General features: G+C 43.0%; 1 protein-coding gene across 1 annotated transcript; it reads left to right on the forward strand.

Moving 5' to 3' along the window:
- The first annotated feature begins 2470 nt into the window (after window positions 1-2470).
- rergla (RERG/RAS-like a) lies at window positions 2471-10559 on the forward strand. The gene is made up of 5 exons (XM_078553580.1): window positions 2471-2930; window positions 3088-3144; window positions 4060-4133; window positions 4963-5111; window positions 9445-10559. The coding sequence occupies exons 1-5, from the start codon at window positions 2879-2881 to the stop codon at window positions 9713-9715; spliced, it is 603 nt and encodes a 200-aa protein (XP_078409706.1). The 5' UTR covers window positions 2471-2878; the 3' UTR covers window positions 9716-10559.
- Window positions 10560-23454: the final 12895 nt, after the last annotated feature.

Here is a 23454-nt window from a genome sequence, read left to right on the forward strand (position 1 = left end):
ACAGCTGCTGGCATGAAACCACCAACAAAAATAGTCAACTACAGCAGGCTGTAGAAAGTTGAATTCTATTGCACTTTCTGTAATTTTTTGATTTGAAATGTTTTGCCTCCAGGCTGTGTGCCTGACAGCAAATGTATATTGTAAATATCAAGAGAATTACAATTGTAGAAACATACCTAGGAGTGGAACATACTGTATGGAGTCAAGTAGAATTTTGTTGCACTTTCTGTCATTTTCAAATAGAAATATCTTGTAATGTACTTCTACAAACTTTATGAATAAAGTATATTTTTGGGAAAATAGAAGATGATGTTCAGAGAGACCTGGATATACTCGTATAGGGAAGACAGGAATTTAGTATGCAGGTACAGCAAGCAATTAGGAAGGCAAATGGCATGTTGAACTTTTATGGCAAGGGATTGGAGCACTGGAATAAAGAAGTCTTACTACAATTGTACGGGGCTTTGGCAAGATCACAGCTGGAATGCTGTGTAGAGTTTGGGCCTCCATATTTAATGAAGGATATGCTTGCATTGGAGGTGGTACAGTGGAGAATTTGTCCTTGGGATGAGAAGATTATCCTATGATGAGAGGCTGAGTAAATTATGTCTATATTCTCTGGAGTTTAGAAGAATGAGAGGTGATCTCATTGCAAAATACAAGATTCTGAAGGGGCTTGACAGGGTAGACACTGAGAGGCTGTTTCCCCTAACTGGGGAATCTAAAACACAGGCTGGGTGGGGGTGGGGATGTGTATAGTCTCAGGGTAAGGGGCCTTTTTAGGACTGAGACTCGGTGACATTTCTTCAAAGGGTTGTGGATCTTTTGAATTCCCTACCCCAGAGGGTTGTGGATGCTCTTTTGTTGATTATTTGAAGTTGAGATAGATATTTGGTCTCTCAGAGAATGAAGGGGTAGGGGGAGAGGGTGGGAAAGTGGAGTTGAAGCTAAAGGTCAGCTATGATCACATTGAACTCTGGAGCAAGCTCGATGGGACGTATGGCTTACTCCTGCTTCTATTTCTTGTGTTTCTTATGTTCTTACTTCTTTGAATACCATGGCTCAGTTGGCTAGACAGCTAGTGTGTAGATCAGATTAATCAAAGACAGCACAGGGTTCAATCCTTGGACAGGCTCAGGGCCTACTCACTGTGGTAAACAAAATCACAGGCCTTTGCTCTTGTTCAGCAAATAATCCCCAAGGATCTGCCTCTGGGCAGAGAGCTCAATGTTTAAATATGAAACAGCCATATACTTGAAGCTACATCAAAAAGTAATGTATTTAATTTGTTAATCATGGATATTTATCTTAAACCATGATCATTTCCCTCTGAATGATTTCTGATTATTTATACAAGAAAGACGTCAATGGCTTTGGCTTAAATGATTCCCTTGCCTGGCCCTCCACATTTTTTGCAGGTTGTTCTTCACGTCTGCCTGGTTACTGATGTCACATTTCGGATTTGTTTATTTTTTGCATTGGGACTTTACATAACTGATTGGCACGAAATCAGCACCTCAGGGCAACATCAAACTTGCCTGGGCCGACATGAACGGTTGTGGGCAATTTAAGATCGACACTCCCAGGCACAAACCCAAAAGGAAGTTTATAACATGGAGCTGATCAGAAGATTATTCAGCTTTTTCCATGAGCCACATGCCCTTCCTTAAATAGTTCATGAACATTAGGATCACCCTACAGGAATCAGATAGCACAGGGTTATATTTTATCATACGTACATATTTTACTGGTTTAGTTTGGCATTTGTATGTTAAAATATGACCAATTTGATACTAAAATGTGTTATAGTTGTAGCTTTGAGGAGATTCTCAGTCACATGACTTGTTTTTGAAAAAAAAACGGAGCACAAGCCATTCTCCTCCAATGATATTCATCTCCCTGTGCATCAGGTGAGTGTTTACAATATCCATTCCATCCATAAGGTGGCAATAATATGCGGTCAAAAAACTCAGCACATCAATGTCCGAACATAAATGTCTTTAATGCTGGAACATTTTTGTTGAAATATTAATCCCTGTCCCGTCATTGCAATTCTAAACAGCCCGTGCATTGTGAGAGCGATAGTATATCAGCGTCCCTTCCAAGAGTGAAACATTTAAAGGTGGGCTCCACTTTCATAATTCAAACATATCTTGTCTGCTGTGATTCATGTCCGATGCAATTACAGCATGTTTCTATGTGTAGAATATATTATTCATTTAAACAAAAAGCTTAGAATGTTATCTTATAACTTTATTCCCTATTGCATTCAGTAAATATTTCAGTTTTCATGCTTTCCTTAATTATCGTATTTTCTGAGGTATTCTCAATAATTAGTCATCCTAAACTATTTATGATTTTATTTTATTTTCCCACACTCTTATGTTGAAAAGGATTATTTCCTTTATCCAGCTCTCGACTCCTTTATTCTGTGATAGCTTTAAATGACTTGTCCTTTCTTGACGTATGTATGTCAAAAAAAAAACTTAACTCTGAACTTTCAGGGATGTTCTTTGCTTCGTCCTCCCCCTCCCCATTGCAGTGGGATAGATGAATCGATAAGGGGTTAGTGATCTCGTCTCTCACTCCCCACTGTTCCCCCCAGGTGGGCTGTCTGTGTGCGAGAGCCCCCAAATACGGATCTGCCACGTCTCCTGGAGGCCAGGAGAGATATTGACAATTTATTGCGCCAAAGTGACGCAAGCCGAGACGCAGTTTCAGGAAGCAGTTCGCCCCCGGCGGCAGGTTCTAAATTAGGATGTGCCTTTAGCCTCAAGAAGTCGAGCGAGCGCGACATAAACAGCCTCATATAGTCTAGATTCGAATTAGAGGAAGGTTTCAGCGCGTCTCCAGCTCACAAACAGCAGGGATCAAGAATATGAATGAACTCAAACTCGCTGTGCTAGGAACCGATGGAGTTGGGAAATCCGGTGAGTGGACATTGTTTAGGTCATTTCACGTGTGTAATTCTAAATAGGAATGTTCAACTTATTTTCCATGGTTTTTTTGTGTGTGTGAAATTTTAAAGAGCCTCCCATATACAATTGCCCAGTGCAACATGCTGATTTTCCTTATGTTTGTTTGCAGCCCTCGTCGTGCGTTTTCTAACCAAACGTTTCATCGGCGAGTATGCGTCCAATTCCGGTAAGTGCAGGAGATCTCACTCTGTCCTGGATTTAGAAGAGAAGTTCTTAAAAACTCGCGTCCCCGCCGACGAAACTTCTCTGTTTTTTTTTGTAAGATGTTGATACATTTATTTCGAAATGTACTTTTCTCGCTACAGTCCGTACTTGCCACAGCTCTGTCAGTTTTGGAAGGAGAAACTACAATGTTACCTGTGAATCTGTATAATTAAAGGGTCGATGTGCGATCAGATTGAAAATTGGGAGATGCTGACTGACCTGCTGAGTAGTTCCAGCATTTGTTGTATTCACTTCAAGAAATACCTCTGCAGGAGTAACGTTTTGTTGCAGTGTTGTTGTGTTAGTCATTGTAAATTGCTGGCAAACCCCTTTTTGAAGGCTTAATATCTCAAAGTAACCTGTCTAGCAAGGAATATGGCTGGTGATGTTTTGTCCACTATTTTACGATGCCACGAATTGCCTTTAATCTCAGTTTTAATCTCAATTCAAACTTGTAAAACTCGTGAAAACTACATTGAAACCTTTCAGTAGAAAGCTGCCATGTTACCCAGCCTGTGATTAACCAGAGTTATTTTAGAAATCCTGTGATTCGGCTCAACATAAATCCCTTCATTTCTTCTGAAAACAGTTACTCCAGGAACTGAACTTGTCTGAAATATTTAAAAGTGTTATTTTTTTAATTGTAATAAAATCCAATTTTTACTTAATTTATGTACAAGTTTACAACAAAATAAATGGCTTGACTTCTTGTGTTCTTACAGTTGCAATAATGTATCTAATTACTAAATTCTAACAAACATAGGTATGTTCATATGTACTGAAATGGAGTTATTTCAAAACATATCTTCAAAGAAGGATGCTGCAATAGTGCCGTGAAATATTCTGATCACTGTTCCAATTATTTTTGTTTTTGCAGAGTGTATCTACAAAAAACGCTTATCCATAGACGGGAGGCAAACAAATTTAGAAATATTTGACCCTTGTCCCCAAGTAAGTATTTCATCAGAGTAGGTCTCTTGTGCTGGTAGCAGGAAAGGCATTCTGTTCTGAAGACTGACAAAGTCAAGTCTGTTGATCTCATGTCACACAGGAGTATATGGCAGCTTTTAGAAAATGTGTAAGTTGTTCAGTAATAACTGCTAGTCAGTTCCATATATTGTTGGCATGAAGGGTTACTAAGAGAAACTTAAAAACCTGTACCACCAGTAACAAAACTTTTACAGTAATCCCTTTAATGTGAAGATGTCCCAAGCAACAGGTGCTATAACCGTAAAGAAGTTTGAAAGGAAATCTGTTCTTCGAAATTATTAAAGGCATTGCGCTGGTGAATAATGAAGTTTCCACCATAACTTGATCATCTGTGTGGAAACTAAATGAAGGGTTGAAAGATATTTTCAAGCAGGGATTTTTCAGACTGGGAGTGTTCTACCTTGAAAGACTATGAAGTTCATTTAAAAAACAATTGGATAAGTATTTGAAAAGGAACAATAGAAAAGAATATGGACAAAGGTTAGGGAATTCAAGCTGATAACATCAAACAGGAGTAATGAGCAAAGTGAGTTCCTTTTCTTTCATGAATGTTGTCAATGGAATTTAGAGCCTGTCTTATCTCACTTACTAATTATGCCTGTGGGAAATCACTAAGGTTTAGCCTTTTTGTTTCTCTTTGAAAGTTGTAACTGCTTTATAACACAATGCCAAGAATATGAATAGATTACAATAAATGTAACTAATTCATAAATTAGAATTGATGATTAATAAGTTAAATCAAGCACACTTCAGATTTCCCAGTGTTTTTCTAACACCTTTTCTCTTCCAGCATTCTGAGAGTAAGTCCTCGTTGATTGATCAAGTGAACTGGGCTGATGGGTTTGTTGTGGTGTACGATATTGGTGATCGATCCTCCTTTGTGTTTGCAAAAGCACTCATTCGGCGAATCCGAGAACTAAGTAGTGAAATTTGCAAACGGTAAGAACTCTGTTACTCACAAATCCTGTTACCTCTTTGATTTGGGCTGTTTAAATCTACTCAATAGCTGGCTGCCCATCTAATTTACAGCAACTTTTTCTGCATTGTGTTATTCTTAAACTTTAATAACTCTTGTTGACTGGTGATTTTTTAATAGTTATGCTGTATCATTCTTATCATGTTACATTTATCAGACGCTCATACTTGTATCTCCTTTCATACAGGAAGTAGGCGCAAAATCCTATAGTTACCACAGGAAACATGCAGTCCTATATTTGGCAGTAGCTGGTCAGTCTCAGTCTCATTCAGTCAAAACTTCTAATAGAGTAAAACTTGCAGTGGGCTCCTAAGATCATATGAAATAGGAGAAGGAGTAAGCCATTCGGCTCCCCAGGCCTGCTGCACCATTGAATAAGATCATGGCTGATCTGATTGTGTCCTTAACTCCACTTTCTTGCCTGTCCCCCATAACCCTTGGTTCCCTTGTCGATCAAAAATCTGTTTAACTCAGTCCTGAACACGTTCAATGATCCAGCCTCCAGTGCTCCCCATGGAAGAGAACTCCAAAGACTAATGGCCCTAATTCCTCTTCATCCCCATCTTAAGTGGAGGGGCGGGGGGGCATTATTTTTAAACTGTGCTCCCTAGCTCTAGATCCCCCCACGAGGGGAAACATCCTTTCAGCATCTACCTTGTCAAGCCAGCTCAGGATCTTTTACGTTTCAATAAGAGGGCTGGAGAATTGCAAATCCCACACCCTTGCTCAAATAAGGGTGCAAAGATAAGTCCAACAATCTTTATCTTTATCTAAGTCCTTTTGTTCTAGTTAGATAGGTTGTGCTGTTGCTCACTTAGCCTGTGGTACACCTGATCTGGGAATGCGTGATACTCCCAGTTCATTGTCAAGGATGGAATTGATGCCAGAAACAGTGCTCTGATCTTTGAAAGAATAATCCAGCATGAAACTGAAGATTGGGTGGGCAAATATTTGGGCCCGGTGGAAGGAAGCAGCAAAGAATAATTATATTAAGCTTGGATCATTGTATCTCATATTTGCACATGTAATAACAATGGGGGACTACTGATATGGCTAGTACCTTTCCAGCTGTACCAAGAAGTACAGGGAAAGTGAAATACAGGATCAGAATGTTAGATAAACACTGCCTAGATGCTTTGGCATATGTAACTGTGGTCAGTTTAATTAGACTGGGCCACAACTGAAATTTAAAAGAAGTTAGCTTTTCCTTACTAGTTTTTGAGCTCAAACCCAAATGAAGCTCAGAGCAGTCTCCCACTGAAAAATTATTATGTCACTGTGCCTAATATTTTATCAGCAATGTGGCCTTCTGCAATAAAACATTTGTGTTAAAAAACAGAAAATGCTGGAATCCCTCAACAGTTCAGGCAGCATCTCTGGAAAGAGAGAGAGACAGTTTGATGACTTTTCATCAGAACTGGAAGATGTTAGTGATTAACTGTTTCTAAAGAAGCGTAGAGCCAGGGAAATGTTGGAGCAGAAAAAGAGCAAAGGGAATTGTCTGTGAGAAGAGTGGAAGACAGGAGCGATTAAATACCAAAGAAACATAAGGGGACAAACATGGAAACAAAAGATAGGTCCAGCAGAGGTGTAAATGGCTACAGAATGTCCTAGAGAATATAGGAGTGGTGATTCAAATCTGAAGTTGTTAAAAATGTTAAAACCAAAAGGCTGTAAAGCACCTAGCTGAAAGATGTCATGCTGTTCCTTGAGCTTGCAATGAGCTTCATTGGAACAGTGGAGGAGGCAGAGGACAGAAAAGCAAGTGTAGGATGAAGAATAAAAGATACCTGTTGTTCACTTATTGTCATTTAACTACGCAACTCTTTAATTAGTTCACGTTTATTGCAAAATAAATTATATTGATTGTCCAGAAATAAATTTACAGACTGAATTTAGTTATGTGCAGTGCTATATAATTTATTGTACAATAGATTATCATATTGACTTTCTCAGTGTCAATAGTGTACAAAAGTCCAATCATGTTGATGGAACACACAAAGATGATCTTCCTGATCTATTTGGAGGAAGGAGCCTGTTTGGACACAAACTATGACATTTTTGTTCAAATTTGTAAAAACCCATTGCAGGTTGGTTTGGACACATGGCTTACACAGGACAATGGTAGAAAAGGGGGAAACATTCTTGCCTTGATTTCCTGATCAGTGTTGTTTTAATCCTGGCATTAACCCAATGGCTAAAACTACACTGATTGGAAAATCTAGGCTTGTATCTTCAGTTCATTGGCTATGGAGTCTTATCTGGAATTTTGTGTAATATTGCCATTTTTTAAAAACTATAAAACTTCCAATTCTGGAAATAAATAAGACAATATGCCAGGAGTTTATGCTCCGTACCCAATGTACGGACTATAGCTTGCATGGCCATAATCTAGACAACTGATGTAATCATACATTTGTGTTTTCACAAGTATCAACTTTGACAAAATCATTATATCCTGGAGCCTGGTTGAGTTTACTTTTATGACTCAGTGTTCTGAATGTTGTAACTATTAGGATATGTATATCGGATTATATACGATAGCATGACCTGTGAAGAACCAAAATGATAATTGTCTTTTTAAACAAAAGCCATTGCATGTTCCCTTTCTTAGTAAATATTTAAATCAGATTCAGCTTACCTATCCAAAAATAGTAATGTTAGTCATCTCATTTTTGTTTCAACAAGATTTTTTATTGTACATTGGATCTTGTGGGTAATCAGGGATTTTCTCAATTTCTATTGAACCATTATATCATTACATGCACTGCAGCTTTGTATCATTTGACCCACTTGAGTAACTTGTTTGTTTCTTGAGAAGTGATGAAGGATCACTGTTATAGGTGCCTTGTGATCGACCAATTTTAGTCATCAGTCCCCAGTGATTGGTTGGTTTTTAGGTCTTGCCAGTGACATCATACCCAAAGTTATCCATTTAAAAAATGCACCCATCTACCATTGTGTTTACTGGTCATAAAGGTTGATTACAAAAAGGTTACTTTTTTTTTCCATAGAAAGTCTAGAGTGAGCAAGTCTCAGCTTAAACACTTGCTTATTACTCTGGACTTTGTTGAAACCAATGTTTAGGCTTTTGAATATTTTTTGCTTTCCTTTCAGTCAAAAAAATTCTTTCAACATTTCGTATATGTTTGATTTGTATTGGCCAGGAAAGTATTTCACAACATTTTTTGTGAACTATTTGGCATCCAATAGTAATAACTTACAATGATTTGAAAAATAGTTTGTGTTCGAAAGGATGAGAAATGCAAAACAAAATCAGTTTTCCAAGTTTATTTGTAAAGTTTACATTTACTGAAAAAACAGTTTCTGTGCGTTTAATTTAAAAATGTTACTTTTATAGTTATGTATTATACATGTTATATATATAATATATATACATTAGAGAAGTCAGGAAAGTGGAGTCGAGACAACAACTAGATAAGCAATGATCTCATTGAATGGCGGAGCAGGCTCGAAGGGCCGAATGGCCTACTTCTGCTTCTGTGTTCCTATAGCATGGCAATAATGTAACACTCACTGTAGACGCCCCTATTTACATTCTAATTCCATTGCATTTTGGAGATGGGGTAAAAATGGTACAGAAGATTCACATTAGAGGTTTAAGAGCCAATGTTTTGAGTGGCCCAGGGAGCCTCACCTGAAGCCACAGGGCGGTGTTCATGACTTGCTAATATGCATAGTCAGAGTGATGGAAGACCAGGATTTTAGTGTCCATAATGCAGCATACAACAGTTGCTGAATCTCACATGGTTCTTCTCAAATGTGGAATTAGCTTTCAACCTCTAGCACCAATATGTGGGCTTGGAGATGTAGCTCAGCACTTTAGGACCTGGGTCAGTCCCTGGCATCTCTATAAAGCTAGACTTTATCTGTTCTGAAGAGAAAAATTTACAGGGCCACAGGGAAAAGGTAGTGGAGCATGACTAGTCTTACACAGAGCTGGCACTTACATGAAAAGCCCATTAGCCTCTTTCTGTGCTGTAACCATTCTGTGATTCTATGTATGCAGAATAAACATGAACTTGAATTGCAATGGAAATGGGAGCAATAGCAATATATGATAGTGCTAGAAAGTCAATCTGCATGAAACAAAGGAGCTAGGTTGTAGAAACAAATATGTATTTTTTCAGCAGCTTGTGGATATGGGACGGTAAATTGGTGATTACAAAGCTGTACCTGAAGTTGCCTTTTGGTTTCACATTTACTGTAAAGTGTTGAAGAGTTTAGGAATTTACTGACTGTCCTAATCCATTGAATTTATCTTCACTTGTATAGAGAGGTTACATCGGTAATATTTTTGGTCGGCAATAAGCAAGACCTATGCCACGTGAGAGAAGTGAGAGAGGAGGAAGGACTGCTTCTAGCTGGAGAAAACAAATGCCAGTTTTGCGAACTGTCGGCAGCTGAGCACTACCAAGAGGTGGCAGTGATGTTTTTAAAGGCCATCAGGAGTGTAAGCGGGAGCCGCAGAAGAAGACCCAGTGGTTCAAAATCAATGGCTAAGTTAATTAATAATGTATTTGGTAAAAGAAGGAAATCTGTGTAGCTTGATACTATTTTCTTCACACCGATGTACTGTAATGTATGCAAGCCCCCCAATAATACCTGTTGTTTCAGTTTTCCCTAATCACAATCTGTAAATGGACATTTAAGTTAACCGTTTTGGATCGACAGAGAATAAAAACCCATAAAACCACAACCAGGTGCTTTCTTTCTGGATGAACGTTACATTTCCAATTGAAAAAGATGGAATGTAGTGGCAGTTGTGGTGGGGAGGGGTTGTTCTGACTGAGCATTCTTGGCATAAATTGTGTGTAGAGAATCATGGGTGTTGCAAATGGAACATACTGACAATCTCTGCTCAAAGACCTGCCTTTCACTCCCATCATGTAAAGCTTTTTGCTAGAGGTGCTAATTTGTAAACATTCCTTATGTGATCTATTGTCAGTGACTCTGTAAGACATATTGGTACATTATGTCATGCACACTATAAGAGTGCAGTGAAATATGAAATTGTATTATATTTTGATTACTATTTAAGGGTGCATCATTTGGGGGAGACCATCGATAAATCTTACAGTTTATATGCAAGTTACAACTTATAAATTGCTTTTCCGAGATGAAATTCCACTGTTCTGTCACACTTGAGAGTTTATGTCAGCAGCATGCGTTTGGTACACAGTAAAGGTACAAATATAAAACCTGAATTTATGTCACAACAGATGTAAATATGTGAAAGTTTTGTAAATCACAAATAATACTAGGATCTTATTGTACAAGTTTATGTAAATGAAGCACTTTGTCAATCCCATGATCTGTTGGTTGATTTATATTTCTTTTTATATTTCTATCGTTTCAGTGTCATGCGATTAAAACCTTTACATTATCAATGCGTGCAAGTAGTTATTTTTAAATTCCTCTAAACAGCCAGCTGGGGTGAATTTCTAATTACAGTAGTTTGGAATTGAAGGATGTGCATCCCAGCATGGAGACACACTAGAAATGTGCTTTCATCATTTCCTGTCCATTAAAATTAATGGATTAATAATTGTGGTCGCGTGTGCTGACTCTTTGGTAAGTATTCCTGGCAAGCAAAGTTCTGCATCAGAAGCACGCCTCTGTTGAAGGGTCATGAGGACTCGAAACGTCAACTCTTTTCTTCTCCGCTGATGCTGCCAGACCTGCTGAGTTTTTCCAGGTAATTCTGTTTTTGTTTTCCATTGTAACACTGCCCTCCTATTGCTCCCTCTCTTTTATCCTTCTGCTTTGCTGCACTAATTCCTATATGGCCTGTTGCAGGTCTTACCTCCCACACAGATTTTGGTTGGGTGAAAAGTCAGTCTGAGTATTCATTTACCTTCTGCAATTTTCTTGAGAGAGGTGTGAGACCTGGAATACAATTGTGATGTTCAGATGGTAATCTGGCCTGCCGTTTAGGTACATTGTCTGACTACTTGTGTTCTGTCACCTTTGTGTTTATGTCACAAATCTTATTTCCAGCATTACATTTCTTAACAGTTCAACAATACCTATCACCTGCATTTATGTAGCTATTTTGTAAAACCATCTCAAGGCACTTCACAGTTTATTCAGACAAAAATGGACAATGAGACCAAGGGTGAAGAAATAAGAGGAATAGCCAGAAACTTGGCAATGTGTTTTTTAAAAAAGGCTTTGGAGGACAGTGAAGTGTAGAGGCAGAGGGCTTAAGGAAGTTAATCCAGTTTGTGGCACCTAGATGATTGGAGTGATCATCAGTTGTGGAGCAGAGGGAAGAAGGAGTATACAGAAAGCCAGAATTGGAGAAACAGAGAATTATGGAAGGGTTGTAGAACTGGGGAGGTGACAGATAGGAAAGGAGCAAGTGCCATGAAGGGATTTAAACATATGAGCTAAAAGGTCCGGCATAACATTGCTTATACGTAGTCTGATTTTTTCACTTTAAGTTTGGCACGGTAATGTTGCAGTCTGAACAGGGCAGTGTTCCCACAATATTAATACAGTAAATTGATTTGATGGAATATATCACATGGCTGAGAGAAGATTTAAAAAATTACAGCAAACCAGATGCTGCTCTATGAAGGCTGAGCAAAGGAAAGATCTTCCCTTGGCAGTATTACACCAACTACAGCCTCAACCTGAAGGGTACAGATCTCACTGATATATTTATAATGCTATTCATAGAATCATAGTGTATTGGTTATGTTAGTGAACCAGTAATCCAGAGGCTTGGACTTAAAATCTAAACGAGTTCAAATCCCACCAGTGAAGTTTGAGAATTTGAATCAGTTGAAAAATAGTTCTAAAAATAAAAGTAAAAGTGACAGTGAAGCTGTTGGATCAATGTAAAAAATGCAACTGCTACACTAATGTGTAGAAAATGTTCTGTCCTTACCTGATCAGACCTAATTGTGATACCTGCCCCACACCCATGTGCTTGACTCTCAACTGCCCTCCAAAGTTGTCTAAATGCTCTGTACTGCAGTAATTCAATAAGGAGACCCACCACCACTTTCTGGGGGCACCAAGAGGTGGGCAATAAATCAAAGCTTTTCCAGAGACACCCACAAACTGAGAATCATTTTTTTTAATTGTCTACCAATTTACTAAAGCTGCTAAAGAATCAAGTAACTTCGTTCTTATTTTCAGTTATTTATTTGTGTACTAATTGGCATGGTGGATAATCAGTATGTGATTAAGATGCTTTATTTGTTTATTCCCCCCACAGCCCCTCCCCAAAAGCTTTTTTTTCCTGAGTTATTCCTACGAACATGAAGCCTCTAAGTTTCTCCCATATTCCACATGTAGCTCCTGTTGAGGTTATCATTGGAAAAGCACTGCCAAGTGTCACCCTTCCCATTGCTCAGCCTCCATAGACTAGCATCTGACCTGACCAATGATTATATTCCTGTCACAAAAGCTGAGGACGCATCACTGTCCCACAAATATTCCCACTTACTTCATCCCAGACATCACAGTCAACGCGTGAGTACAAAATTTGAGATAATCGGATACAACTATGACTCAAGGTTATAGACATCACAGGGGAATTTTCCCTTCCACAGACTAAGTGCGGTGATGGGCGGGTTTCGTGGCATGTTTCCCGCTGGGTGGTGTGGTGGGAAATCGTACCCGATTTCATGCTTGGAAGCTCATTAATTATACATCAGCGAGTAGCTCTTCGGATCACATGGCAGGGTGGGCGCTGACTCCTCTGCCCCGCTGTTACCTAATGGGGTCGAAGGTCCGGGTGTCATATTTAAATGCCACCCAAACACACACATTACTCTCAGCAGGTCAGCTGGTTGTCAGGAAACCTCTTGGAATGTCTGCACCGAGGAAGAAAGCTGCATCGCGGTTCAGCAATGACTTCCTCGAGGCCCTCATCCATGCAGTCTGCCAGCACTGGGATGTCCTGTATTAGAAGGATGGCTCCAGGAGGCCCATCAGCCTCACCTCACTGGCCTGGGAGGCAGTTGCAAAGAAGGTCAGCCCGAGAAACGCAACCCAGTGCAGGAAGAGGATGAATGATCTCATCCGCTCCGCCAGGGTAAGTCAACCTTCAGCTCTCTCCAATCTCACTCTCATAATGGCATCGTGCACTCAAAGGGTTACACTGCTCAGGGATCTCATACAATATTAGTGGGAGAGACATCAGCACTGATTGTCTCACAGGCACTTTAACATTATCAGTATCTCATGCTGCATAAACTCCATCCTCAGCCCTTACTGGAGAGGGCTTAGCACACACAGTAAACATGCATGCTTCCCGACCTCTCCTCCATCTGTTCTCATCACAGTCCATCCATTTATCTTCATGCAGACTAAGCTCACCCATAAATGCAGGGTCATATCCCAGATGAGAGGAGGGATGGCAGACATCCAGGAGCTGTCCCAGTTTGAGGAGGGTGCAGCTGTGTTGGCGGAGGAGGACAGAGATCGCTGCTGTGGAGAAGGTGAGGTTGACCTCTCCCAGAAAGCCAGTACGGATGACCCCTCCATGAGTTGACCACACCCTGATAATCACAGTGAGGGATATGCAATGTTGTATTCTGTCTGCTTATGAACTAAATCTATCTTCTCTCTCTCTTACAGGCAGCAGCAAGTCCAGACAGACCACCAGAGCTACCATAAACCTCAGCCCCCAGGTCACGTCAGAGGAGGGTGCTGAGGATGCATCAGGTGAAGAAGCATCACTGCATTCACCTGCACCCTCCACCAGTGCAGAGACACACACCCCACTGGGCCATGGATCTAGGTTAGGCTCAGGGTCACATTCTGGGGAACACCTCATTGACACGTCACTGCTGCAGTCGGAGGCAGTGACAGCCCAGGTGTCTGGCACTTGCAGGACTGGTGGAGATCAGCCACCCACTGAGTCTGAGTCAGGTGATGAACCTTTGCAAACAGCCAGCTCTAACATGCTGGAGATGCAACGACAGGCAGCAGAAAATCAGGTAGAATTGCGAGAAGCAGTCAGCAGACTAGAGCGAAGGACGGAGGAGTCCACCCGCATTCTGTCTGATATCATGGCTCCGACATGTGAGAGCCTTGAGGTCTCCATGGGAAAGGTGCCGGCTGCCATTGGAGACCTTGGTCCAGCAAACCCTGCCGGTTTTACACTTAGACCTGCTCTCCATCGCTATAGGCATTTGTGGGATCCATTGGTGACTGGGCAAGAGGGGGGCGGGGTACCTTGGCCTACCTCCAGGAACCCTTTCTCCTCAGGGAGTCAGGCAGGGGCCCTTGGGCACCTACAGAGAGGAGGACGAGCAGCTGGAGACCCCAAGGCTTTCCACCCAGGTAACTCCGAGAGTGTCCAGCCGATCCCAATTCCCTCTTCCTGTGACCTCATTACCTCCAGCTGTACAGGCCAAGGAGGGTGCACCTGCCCTACAGCAGGAGACACAAAGCAGGCTGGGACTCCCCAGGTCTCGGCCCTCTAGAGGACGCCCGCCAAAGACAACAGGACGCCCACCAAAGACAACAGGACATACCAGTCAGCAGGCTGCCTCCACCTCTGCTGTGGATGTCGGGGATGCACCTAAATGTAGCGGTAAGGTTAGAAAAACTAAGAAACTTTGACATCACTTATGTGTCATGGGTGTTTAATCACTGTTAATATCATGCACCTTTGTAAATACATTTGCTGCTCAAATGCCTCATCATTTGAATGCGTCGTGTATGTGTATCTATGTGCCCTCTTATTGTGAGGGTGAGCCATGCTCCCACTTAGGGTTCATCTCCCTTTTGAGCCTCACATCATGTGATGTGTAGCTGACTCATGATAGTTACTCTTTGTGTTATGTCAGGGAGATGTGTCTACTGGAAGCGTTTGCAAAATGCGTTAATAACCATGCTCTTTACAAGACAGCATGGAGTTAGGTGAGCTCACTCGCTTTGGAGGAATAATTGCTGTAATTGTCTCTCCGATTGAGAAGGTTGCCTTCATTGGTGGTGCCAAAGCACAAGACCTGCAGCCATGTCAGTCTCTCCAACCATGCGCGCATCTCAGTGTCCGCTAAAAGTTTCTTGTTAAGGTGACCACCACTGCATCAAGTCATTTAATGCAGCATCTGCACTGTTGTGGCGACTTTCACTTCCCAGGGTGTGCAGATACAGGGCTCACTGCTGGCCTTTCCAGAGATTAGGGCCTGGTGAATCATGCCGTTTGAAGGTGCAAGACCGAATGCTGAACTTGTTCTCGGTGTCACTGGTTGTAAAGGCCTTTCAGTGCACTGGCATGGCACTAAGGGACAGAAGGAATGTGGCTGTGTCCTGTTGCCTGTACCTTACTCCTCCTGGAATCTTGTGGCTCTCAGTGTCACACGGGAACGTCTTCCACACCATGCCTCCTCGATGGCATCATCATGTGGAAGAAGACCCTCATCTCCCAATTCAGGTTCCTGCCCTTCCTGCTCTTCATAGTCTGAGGAGCTCTCAACCTCCTTCATGTCTCCCTCTGGCAAGGGATCCCCCTTAGAAGTGTCAGGTTGTGAAGGGTGGAACAGATCACGATGATGGGGGAATCCCTCTCTGGAGAATACTGCAGAGACCCACCTGAGCGGTCCAAACATCGGAAGCAGATCTTCAGGATGCCAACGGTCTGGTTGATGATGGATCATGTGGAGATTTGCACCGCGTGGTACCTCTCCTTCGAGGCACTCTGAGGACAATGCACTGGTGTCATGAGCCATCGTTTGAGCGGGTACCCCTTATCCCCAAGCAGCCAGCCCTGTAATTGTTGAGGCCCTTCAAATATGTGAGGCACCTGGGAATGACTCAGGATGTGTGAGTCATGGGAACTCCCCGGGTACCTGGCACAAATGTGGTGATGTGCTTCTGATGATCGCACACCGGTTTAATGTTCAGGGAGTGGAGACCTTTCCTGTTAATGAACATCAGGGGCTGCTGCCATGGAACTCTCAATGCTACATGTGTGCAATCGATCGCTCCCTGTACTCTAGGGAAGCCTGATATAGCTGCAAGCCCCAGAAATCTAGCAGCCTGGCTAGCTTCATTGAGTGTGAACTTCACATAGTGATGAGCCTTATTGTAGAGGGCATCTGTCACCTCCTTGATACGTTTATGTGTTCAGGACTGTGAGATGCCACATAGGTCTCCTATGGATCTCCTGTGGATCCCTGGAACGATCCGCAGGCAAAAAAACTGAGTGCGGTGATGACCTTCATGGCCACTGGCAGGGGATGTCCTCTCAGTCCATGGGGCATTAGATCCTCCCACAGAATATGGCAGATATGATCCACCACATCCCTTGACAAGTGCAGACATGCGCAGCATTGTCTGTCACTCATCTCCAGATAGGAAAGTTTTCTTCCGTAGATCCTTGGCCATGCGAGACCCCTGTGTTGGATGGGTCTGACCCCCTCATCCTCTGGGTCTTGGTGGGGTACCCCTGGACCATGGACCCCAGGCTGGGCCTCCTCTCGAAGCTGCGCTAGGTGGCACTGGGCCTTTCTTCTCCTCCTCAATCAGATCACTGCCATCAAGAAGGCAACATTGAGCACAGGCTCCATTATTCAATCCTCCTTCTCCCTGTGGACTAATAGATGCAACAGATTAATGAATACTTGGCAAATATAATGGACCTCCCACTTACAAACAGAAAGTTAATGTCATACCCTAGAGCTGCATTTGTGCTACTAGCTTTTCACTGATACAGCCGTGCAGCTGAGGCGCACACTCACAGATCTAGGTGACCAAGGAGCCAACCCTAATACTTGACACCTCAATCCCACAGAGGCTGGAAGAGGTTTGGACACATTGATGAAATGTGCCACCTTACCAAAGGCAGCCCTGAGATCTCTGATCTGGTTTACTGATCAAGCTCAACTTGCACTTCAGCAATGACTGGATGCCCTTTGGCTCATTATCCATGCCAATTAGAGAAAGCACATTAGAGGCTTTCATTGATGATCTGGCAGGTACATATCTCTCTGTTAAACCTTAAATGGAATGACTGTATTGTGAAGCCAATAACTCCTGCAGTCTCTCGTTAATGTGCACCAAAAGGCAATGGCTCCAATTGCACCTCCTCAAGGAAGCCTTCCTCATTTCTTTCAGCTCTGACTCTATTTCAATGTTGAGACTCTAAGCAGAGACTCTAAGGACTTGAAGATGCCCCCTGAGTGCAGCCCTGGGCTCCTCCCACACTGCCTCAGACTCCTCCGATCAAACTGCGCAACAACTTTAGGCTTTTAAGATGGTGGTGATGCATTTTTATTTTGAGACCAGCTTCGACCCTCCCCCTGTCAGTGTTTGGGTCCCTCCAATCTTCCTGGAACCTCACAATGTGCAGGTAGCGCTCCCTCTGGTTATTCTCCAATCTCTCCTGTAACCCTGGATCTCACTGTCGTTGTGGTGGACATTCTCCAGCCTCTCCCCAAACCCATCACTGTTGATATCCCCAAGCCCCACGTGGGCCTCAGCCCTCCCCATCTCGAGGCTGTGTGTATGGTCAGCCATGCCATATCAGAGGAAACCCACCACCCACCTCCCGTCAGGAGAGTTTTAAATACCTCCCTCTGCATTATGTTTTCCCTCTTTGTAGGCTGCAGATGCCTCCCTTAACCATGACCATCCCATCTGCAGCCTAGTACTGAGCCAAACAACTCCATCGCCACCAACTGTAAGACCATGACCATGCCCTGCACATCAAGCTATGCCTTATCTCAATTGAGCACACAGCTCTTGCCCCTCCCTGGAGTGGGACTATGACGTGTGTGCCATGCATCGGCCTGTAGAATGGCCCACAAAGCTCCAGGCCTGGCTTTAACCTCTCACCCTGAACTCTTGGCCCCAGACCAGAGACTATGACTGTCTTTCAATGAGCTCTCCTGTTCCTTCCTGACTGATCACAACACAATCCCCCTCTCCCACCCCCCTCCATGAGTCTCTGAGTAACCCATTCCTTTTCTGCCACACTAACACAATCCCCCCATCCTCCTCCCACCTCCTATATCAGAGTCTGTGTGCATCTTCTCCCATTCATACAGTTCGATTCCCATCCACCCACTTCAGTGTCTGTGTTCTACTCTTCCATGTGGGACTTCAGTTTCCCCACCCTCGGTCGCCCCTCTGCCTGCTATCAGCCCCCACTCCCCCTCCCCCAACCCCTTGCACCACACGTCTCTGTCATCCTTCCCTCCAACTCCAATCCCGCTCTAGCCCACTGTGCCCCATCATCCTCCCTCCCCCACCCATCAACCCACCTCGTCGCAATGCTAATCTCTATTTCGGAGTGCAGCCATGCCTGAGACCCACAGAACATACCCTCTGGGCACCCAGAGAGCAGATGAACCCTACACCCCCACCAGTGTGACGTCTCATTGGTATTGGTGAGAGCCCAGAGCAGCGCTGCTGCAGGTAGGTTTTGAATGTTGCACTCACCTCGCGGTCATGAGCGAAGTGAAGGCGGACAGCTGCACGCCACCTCTACCTGAACATGATTCAGACCGGTCTCATTTCCCGCTGTCATGGCACATAATTGGGAGGGGGATCGTGATTCAGGTGAGCAGCGTTTTTAATGAGCATCCACGACATGGTAATGAATGCAAATGGTGTTCCGACATGAATCAGCGGGAAACCCAATCTGCCATGAAAGTGGTGAGGGGGAAATTGCCGGCGGGATTCCGATATTTGACCTCTCTCTGAATTTTCCACTCCCGCCCGCCGTGAAACCCACCTCTGGCAGGACCAGAAAATTCTGCCCCACAATTCTAAGTTGTACTGGATAGCTGCAGGTTAGACATAATATTTTCATACATAAACTAGCATGTTTCCTATGGGTTATACTGCTTCAGGAGTGAGGGACTGATTGTGGAAATGGGGTTAAGTGTGCACATGTACCAATCACGCACTCAAGTGGCAGAGTGGAGCTTAACACAGAAAATACTTTCTTTAGTCAAGTGTACTAAGACTATAAGTAGATAATATGAGAGGAGGCTGAAGAACCACCGCTCGTGTTATCTATAAGCTTTCAGCAATAATCTTGTTGATCTGACAAGACAGGGCAAAGTTTCTACCTGATGCTGCTGTTTCCAATAATGAGACTTTTAACTTTGATTTGTTAGGTATGAGAAAGCCATGCATCTTATCTGCCAGACATTACATAACAACCTTGCTACTTAAGGGAATATTATTTCCTCTGGAGAAGTTATGTGCAAATGAGGGAGTTTACTAAATTAATAAAGCTGAAATAACTCCAATTTCCAGTAAGAGCAATTCCAATCTTGGTTAAATTATTTGTCATTTTAGTAATTTAACAATGGGCAAGTACAGTGCCCCCTTTGGAACCAAATGTACTTCAGTTTGAAGTTGAGGCCATTCAGCTGGCTTAGATTCTGCCACCTCCTTTTGAGCTTAAATAATCAAAATTAAGACAGATGAATGGATTTGAGATTTTAAAAAAATCACCTATGATTTAACTGAATGGCAAAGCAGGCTCAAGAAGCTTAATGGCCCACTCCGGCTCAAGGGGCTGAATGGTCTGCTCCAATTCCCAATATTCCTAAGGCTGAACAGTGGGATAATGTACAATGGTGTGAATATTTTCAAGACTGTTAGATTTCCAGTTTCAATAAGGATGGGAAAAGAAAATAGGTCTTGACTTTCAGGCTTTTAAAGAAAACATTTCTACGAGATGGGAGCACTGCATTTCGAGTTTGTCTTCCAATCACAATAAAATATGGAGAAAATATCAGTTGATCTTTTTGTTCCTTTTCCACGATATAATTCATTCCAGAGCAGCACTTGGACTCGATTGATTTAAGCTGGGTGTGCCATAACCTTGGCTGAATGTTTTTGTTTAGCAATTCTTCAAGTCAGTGCCTGTTGCAGTAGCCACCCATTTGTCGCTAGTGTGATTCAAATCTGTTGATCTACTTGCACCAGAGACTCCAATCCCAGATGCCAAGATGTGATTCAAAAACTCCCACTCCTGCAGGCTGAGGGCCTGCCTGGATTCCTTGTGCTGATCTCCACATGTGGTAATGTGAAAATGTGTGCTGGGGTTAAATAAACTGGAACAGTATAATGGATGGGATTAATAATGTGAAGTGTTTCTCAACTGAAATTCATTCAGAGTTTGCATGGCTTCCATCATGTAGCAGCCTCAAAAATGCTCAATTGCATAATACTACATTTGAGAAAGAGCCAATGAAGTGAATTATGAGCCCAACTTTATTCCTGTTAACTTTTTTCTTCTGTAGACCCTCTCTGAAAATAAAAAACATTGTTAATTGAACTTTCGGAATAAGGCACACTTCATTACCAACTAAATAGCGAATTTAAATATAATCCTCAAAAAGCAATGTCCAATGATAAGTGTGATAGGCCCAAACCTCAAACAATCTCGCTTATAGCAGTATTTCATGGCTAGTAAGGAAAATGAAAAGTGGATTTTAGGTGTTAGGATATAGCTGTTGATAAATTAAAAAAAGAACAAAGCCACTAAATTGAACAACTTGATTATAGATGAGTTATGTCAAAATAGGGTGGTAGTAATGGTTGGATCACATATTGCCTGCAACGAAGGCAACATTTGCTGTGGAGTTCCTTCATTGTCACTGTACCAGAATTTTGCAATTTCTACCTGACATCACTATCACCACAAGAACTACAGCACTCCAAGGGGAAGGCCTAACAGCACCTTTTCAGGGCAACTAGGGATGAACAATAAATATCAGTCTCACCAGAGTCACCCAAATGCACTGAACAAAAAGAAGTACGTTTCTAAGAAAAATGCTTAACAGCTAGCTATAGGTGGAGATGTTGTGGGTTTATAGAACTAATGTAATTCATTAAAAGCAATTAGATAAGCACAGAAAAGGTTTGAATGAAACCTGAGAATGATTTTGATGCCCTAGACTAGATGAAGGATGTTGATAATGGCCAACTCTCAATCAACAAAGACTGATTGAGCTCTTTTTAAGGGAAAAGAGGAGACCTGTCAAATTATGAAGAGTTTGATAGGGTAGGTGTGGAGAAACTCCTTTACTTGTGGGTCCAGAATGTAAATATAAGATGGTGATTACAGATCAAATAAAGAATTAGATGGAGTGTAGGAAAAATAGTAAGGATATGGAACTTGCTGCCTCATGGAATTGTTGAAACAGGTGGATCTGATGCAGTTAAACAGAACTTCAATGCATACATGATGGAGAAGGGAATAGTGAGATTGACAGATTTGGTGGGAAGATATATTAAGAGTGGGAGGAGGCTTTTGTGGAGTATAGAACAGTTGTGCCTATTGCAAATTTCTGTGATGTAGAAACTATGCAATCTTGCAAGAATTCACCGGGTAACATGTTAAAGTAAAATTATTTTTTGTTTCATTTGACCGTACTTGCTATTAGATTAATGACTAAAATTCTTTTTGCATACTGTTTTCACAAACATGTTAAGCAATGTGCTACCATAGAAAATTAAACCACTTTGTATTGTTTCAGTTACTCAAAAGGTCATTTTTGTCAGAAGGTATATTTTTAAACCAATACACAGTGGGTGGTTTTTTTGATGTGCATTACCAGCCTCGTGCTTGCTTGTTTTGGAAAAGGTCAATCTTGCATTGTCAGTCCTGATATTTTTTTTCATGACCAACACCTCACCTGGGTTTGACCCGGTGCTGAGAGTTCTCTGAATGTGGAAGCTGGGGTTTTTGGCACCGTGCTAACATCCGAAGGGACGAAGCTGTTCCTCAAAAGGGAAAAATCTTTTCTAGGGCAGGCGGAAAATAGTAGGGGAAATTCTTTGACCTTTCGGAAAGCAGCGTGGGTGAGTGGGGTGGTTACAATCACTGATGCAGAACATTGACACCTGTGAGGGGATTTGTATTCTGTTGGTGGGGGGAATCTTACGGCCACTCCTGCTGGTGGGATCTTCTGGTCCCATTGAAGTCAATGGGGTTTTGAATGGCCCGCTGCATTTTTTGGCTCTGTCCTCGCCATGACAGGGACATAAAATCCCACCCCATGGGGTAGAATTTTCTGCTTGATGTGGGGGGGCCGTAAAATGATGCGTGGTGACGTCGGGCAAGTGTCCCAATGTCACCGCGTGTCATCGCGATATTTCCCACTTAAGGCCCTTAAATCGTCAATCGACGCCGATTTTGAGGCGACCGTGCGATCTACGGCTCGGCGCACAGGTGCAATGGGTAAGAGATTTTTTAATAAAACTCATCCACGGGCTCAGTGGGGTTGTCAATCTGATCTGTGAGTATTTATTGCAGGAAGTGTTTTAAACTTGCCTGTGTGGTCTGTAGCAGTTCAGAACGAATTCCAGCAGCTTTCTGTGTACTTATAACCTTCAGCTCAGCACTCTGCAGTCAGTGATCTTTATCAGGCCTGCAGCTTTCCGGAGGCCTTCCTTTAGCCTGGGTATAGGTTCTGACATGTCCACTGGAGGCAGCTTCTCTGAGGAGGAAGGGAGGGCTAGAATAAGGAGGAGGCCAGGAGTGCACAATCAGCTTCCAGGGGAGCCACCTTTGGGAGTACAGGCACAAGGGGCGCAGGGCCAAGAGGTAGTCCAAGGCAGAAGGGGCCGCAGAAGATGCCACTATCCTTATGCCAGGGTATACAGGCGGCGAAGCAGCTACCTCAAGACAATTGAGATGCAGTGCCGAAGGAGGTTCCGACTGTCAAGAGAGACAGTCAACTACACCTGTCAGGTGATTCACCCTGAGATCTCTCCTAACTGTGTGGGCAGACACCCCATGCCAGCGGCTCTGAAGGTCACAGCTGCCCTCAACTTCTATGCTTCTGGCTCCTTCCAGGGCTCGGTGGGTGATCTTTGCGGTGTCTCCCAATCAGCTGTACACACTTGTATCAAGCAGGTCACAGACGCTTTGTTCAGGCGGGCATTGACCTTCACCCACTTCCGCTGCGACCAGGCAAGTCAGGCACAGCGAGCCAGAGGCTTCGCGACCATTGCTGGCTTCCCCCGTGTCCAGGGTGCTATAGACTGTACACATGTGGCCATCAAGGTGAGCCCGGTGCCTTCGTCAACAGGAAGGGCTTCCATTCCATGAATGTGCAGATAGTGTGTGATCACAGGATGCAGATTCTACAAGTCTGTGCCAGGTACCCAGGTAGATCCCACGATACCTACATCCTCAGACACCCCCAGGTGCCGGGGCTCTTCAGTGCTCTGGCTCGGCTGGATGGATGGCTGCAGGGTGACAAGGGCTATCCCTCAGAAGGTGGCTCATGACGCCTCTCCACCATCCAATATCAGAAGCTGAGCAGCACTACAATAGGAGCCACGCCT

The sequence above is a fragment of the Cetorhinus maximus genome, chromosome 12, assembly GCF_964194155.1.
Source record: "Cetorhinus maximus chromosome 12, sCetMax3.hap1.1, whole genome shotgun sequence".
In the NCBI taxonomy this organism is placed as follows: Eukaryota; Metazoa; Chordata; class Chondrichthyes; order Lamniformes; family Cetorhinidae; genus Cetorhinus; species Cetorhinus maximus.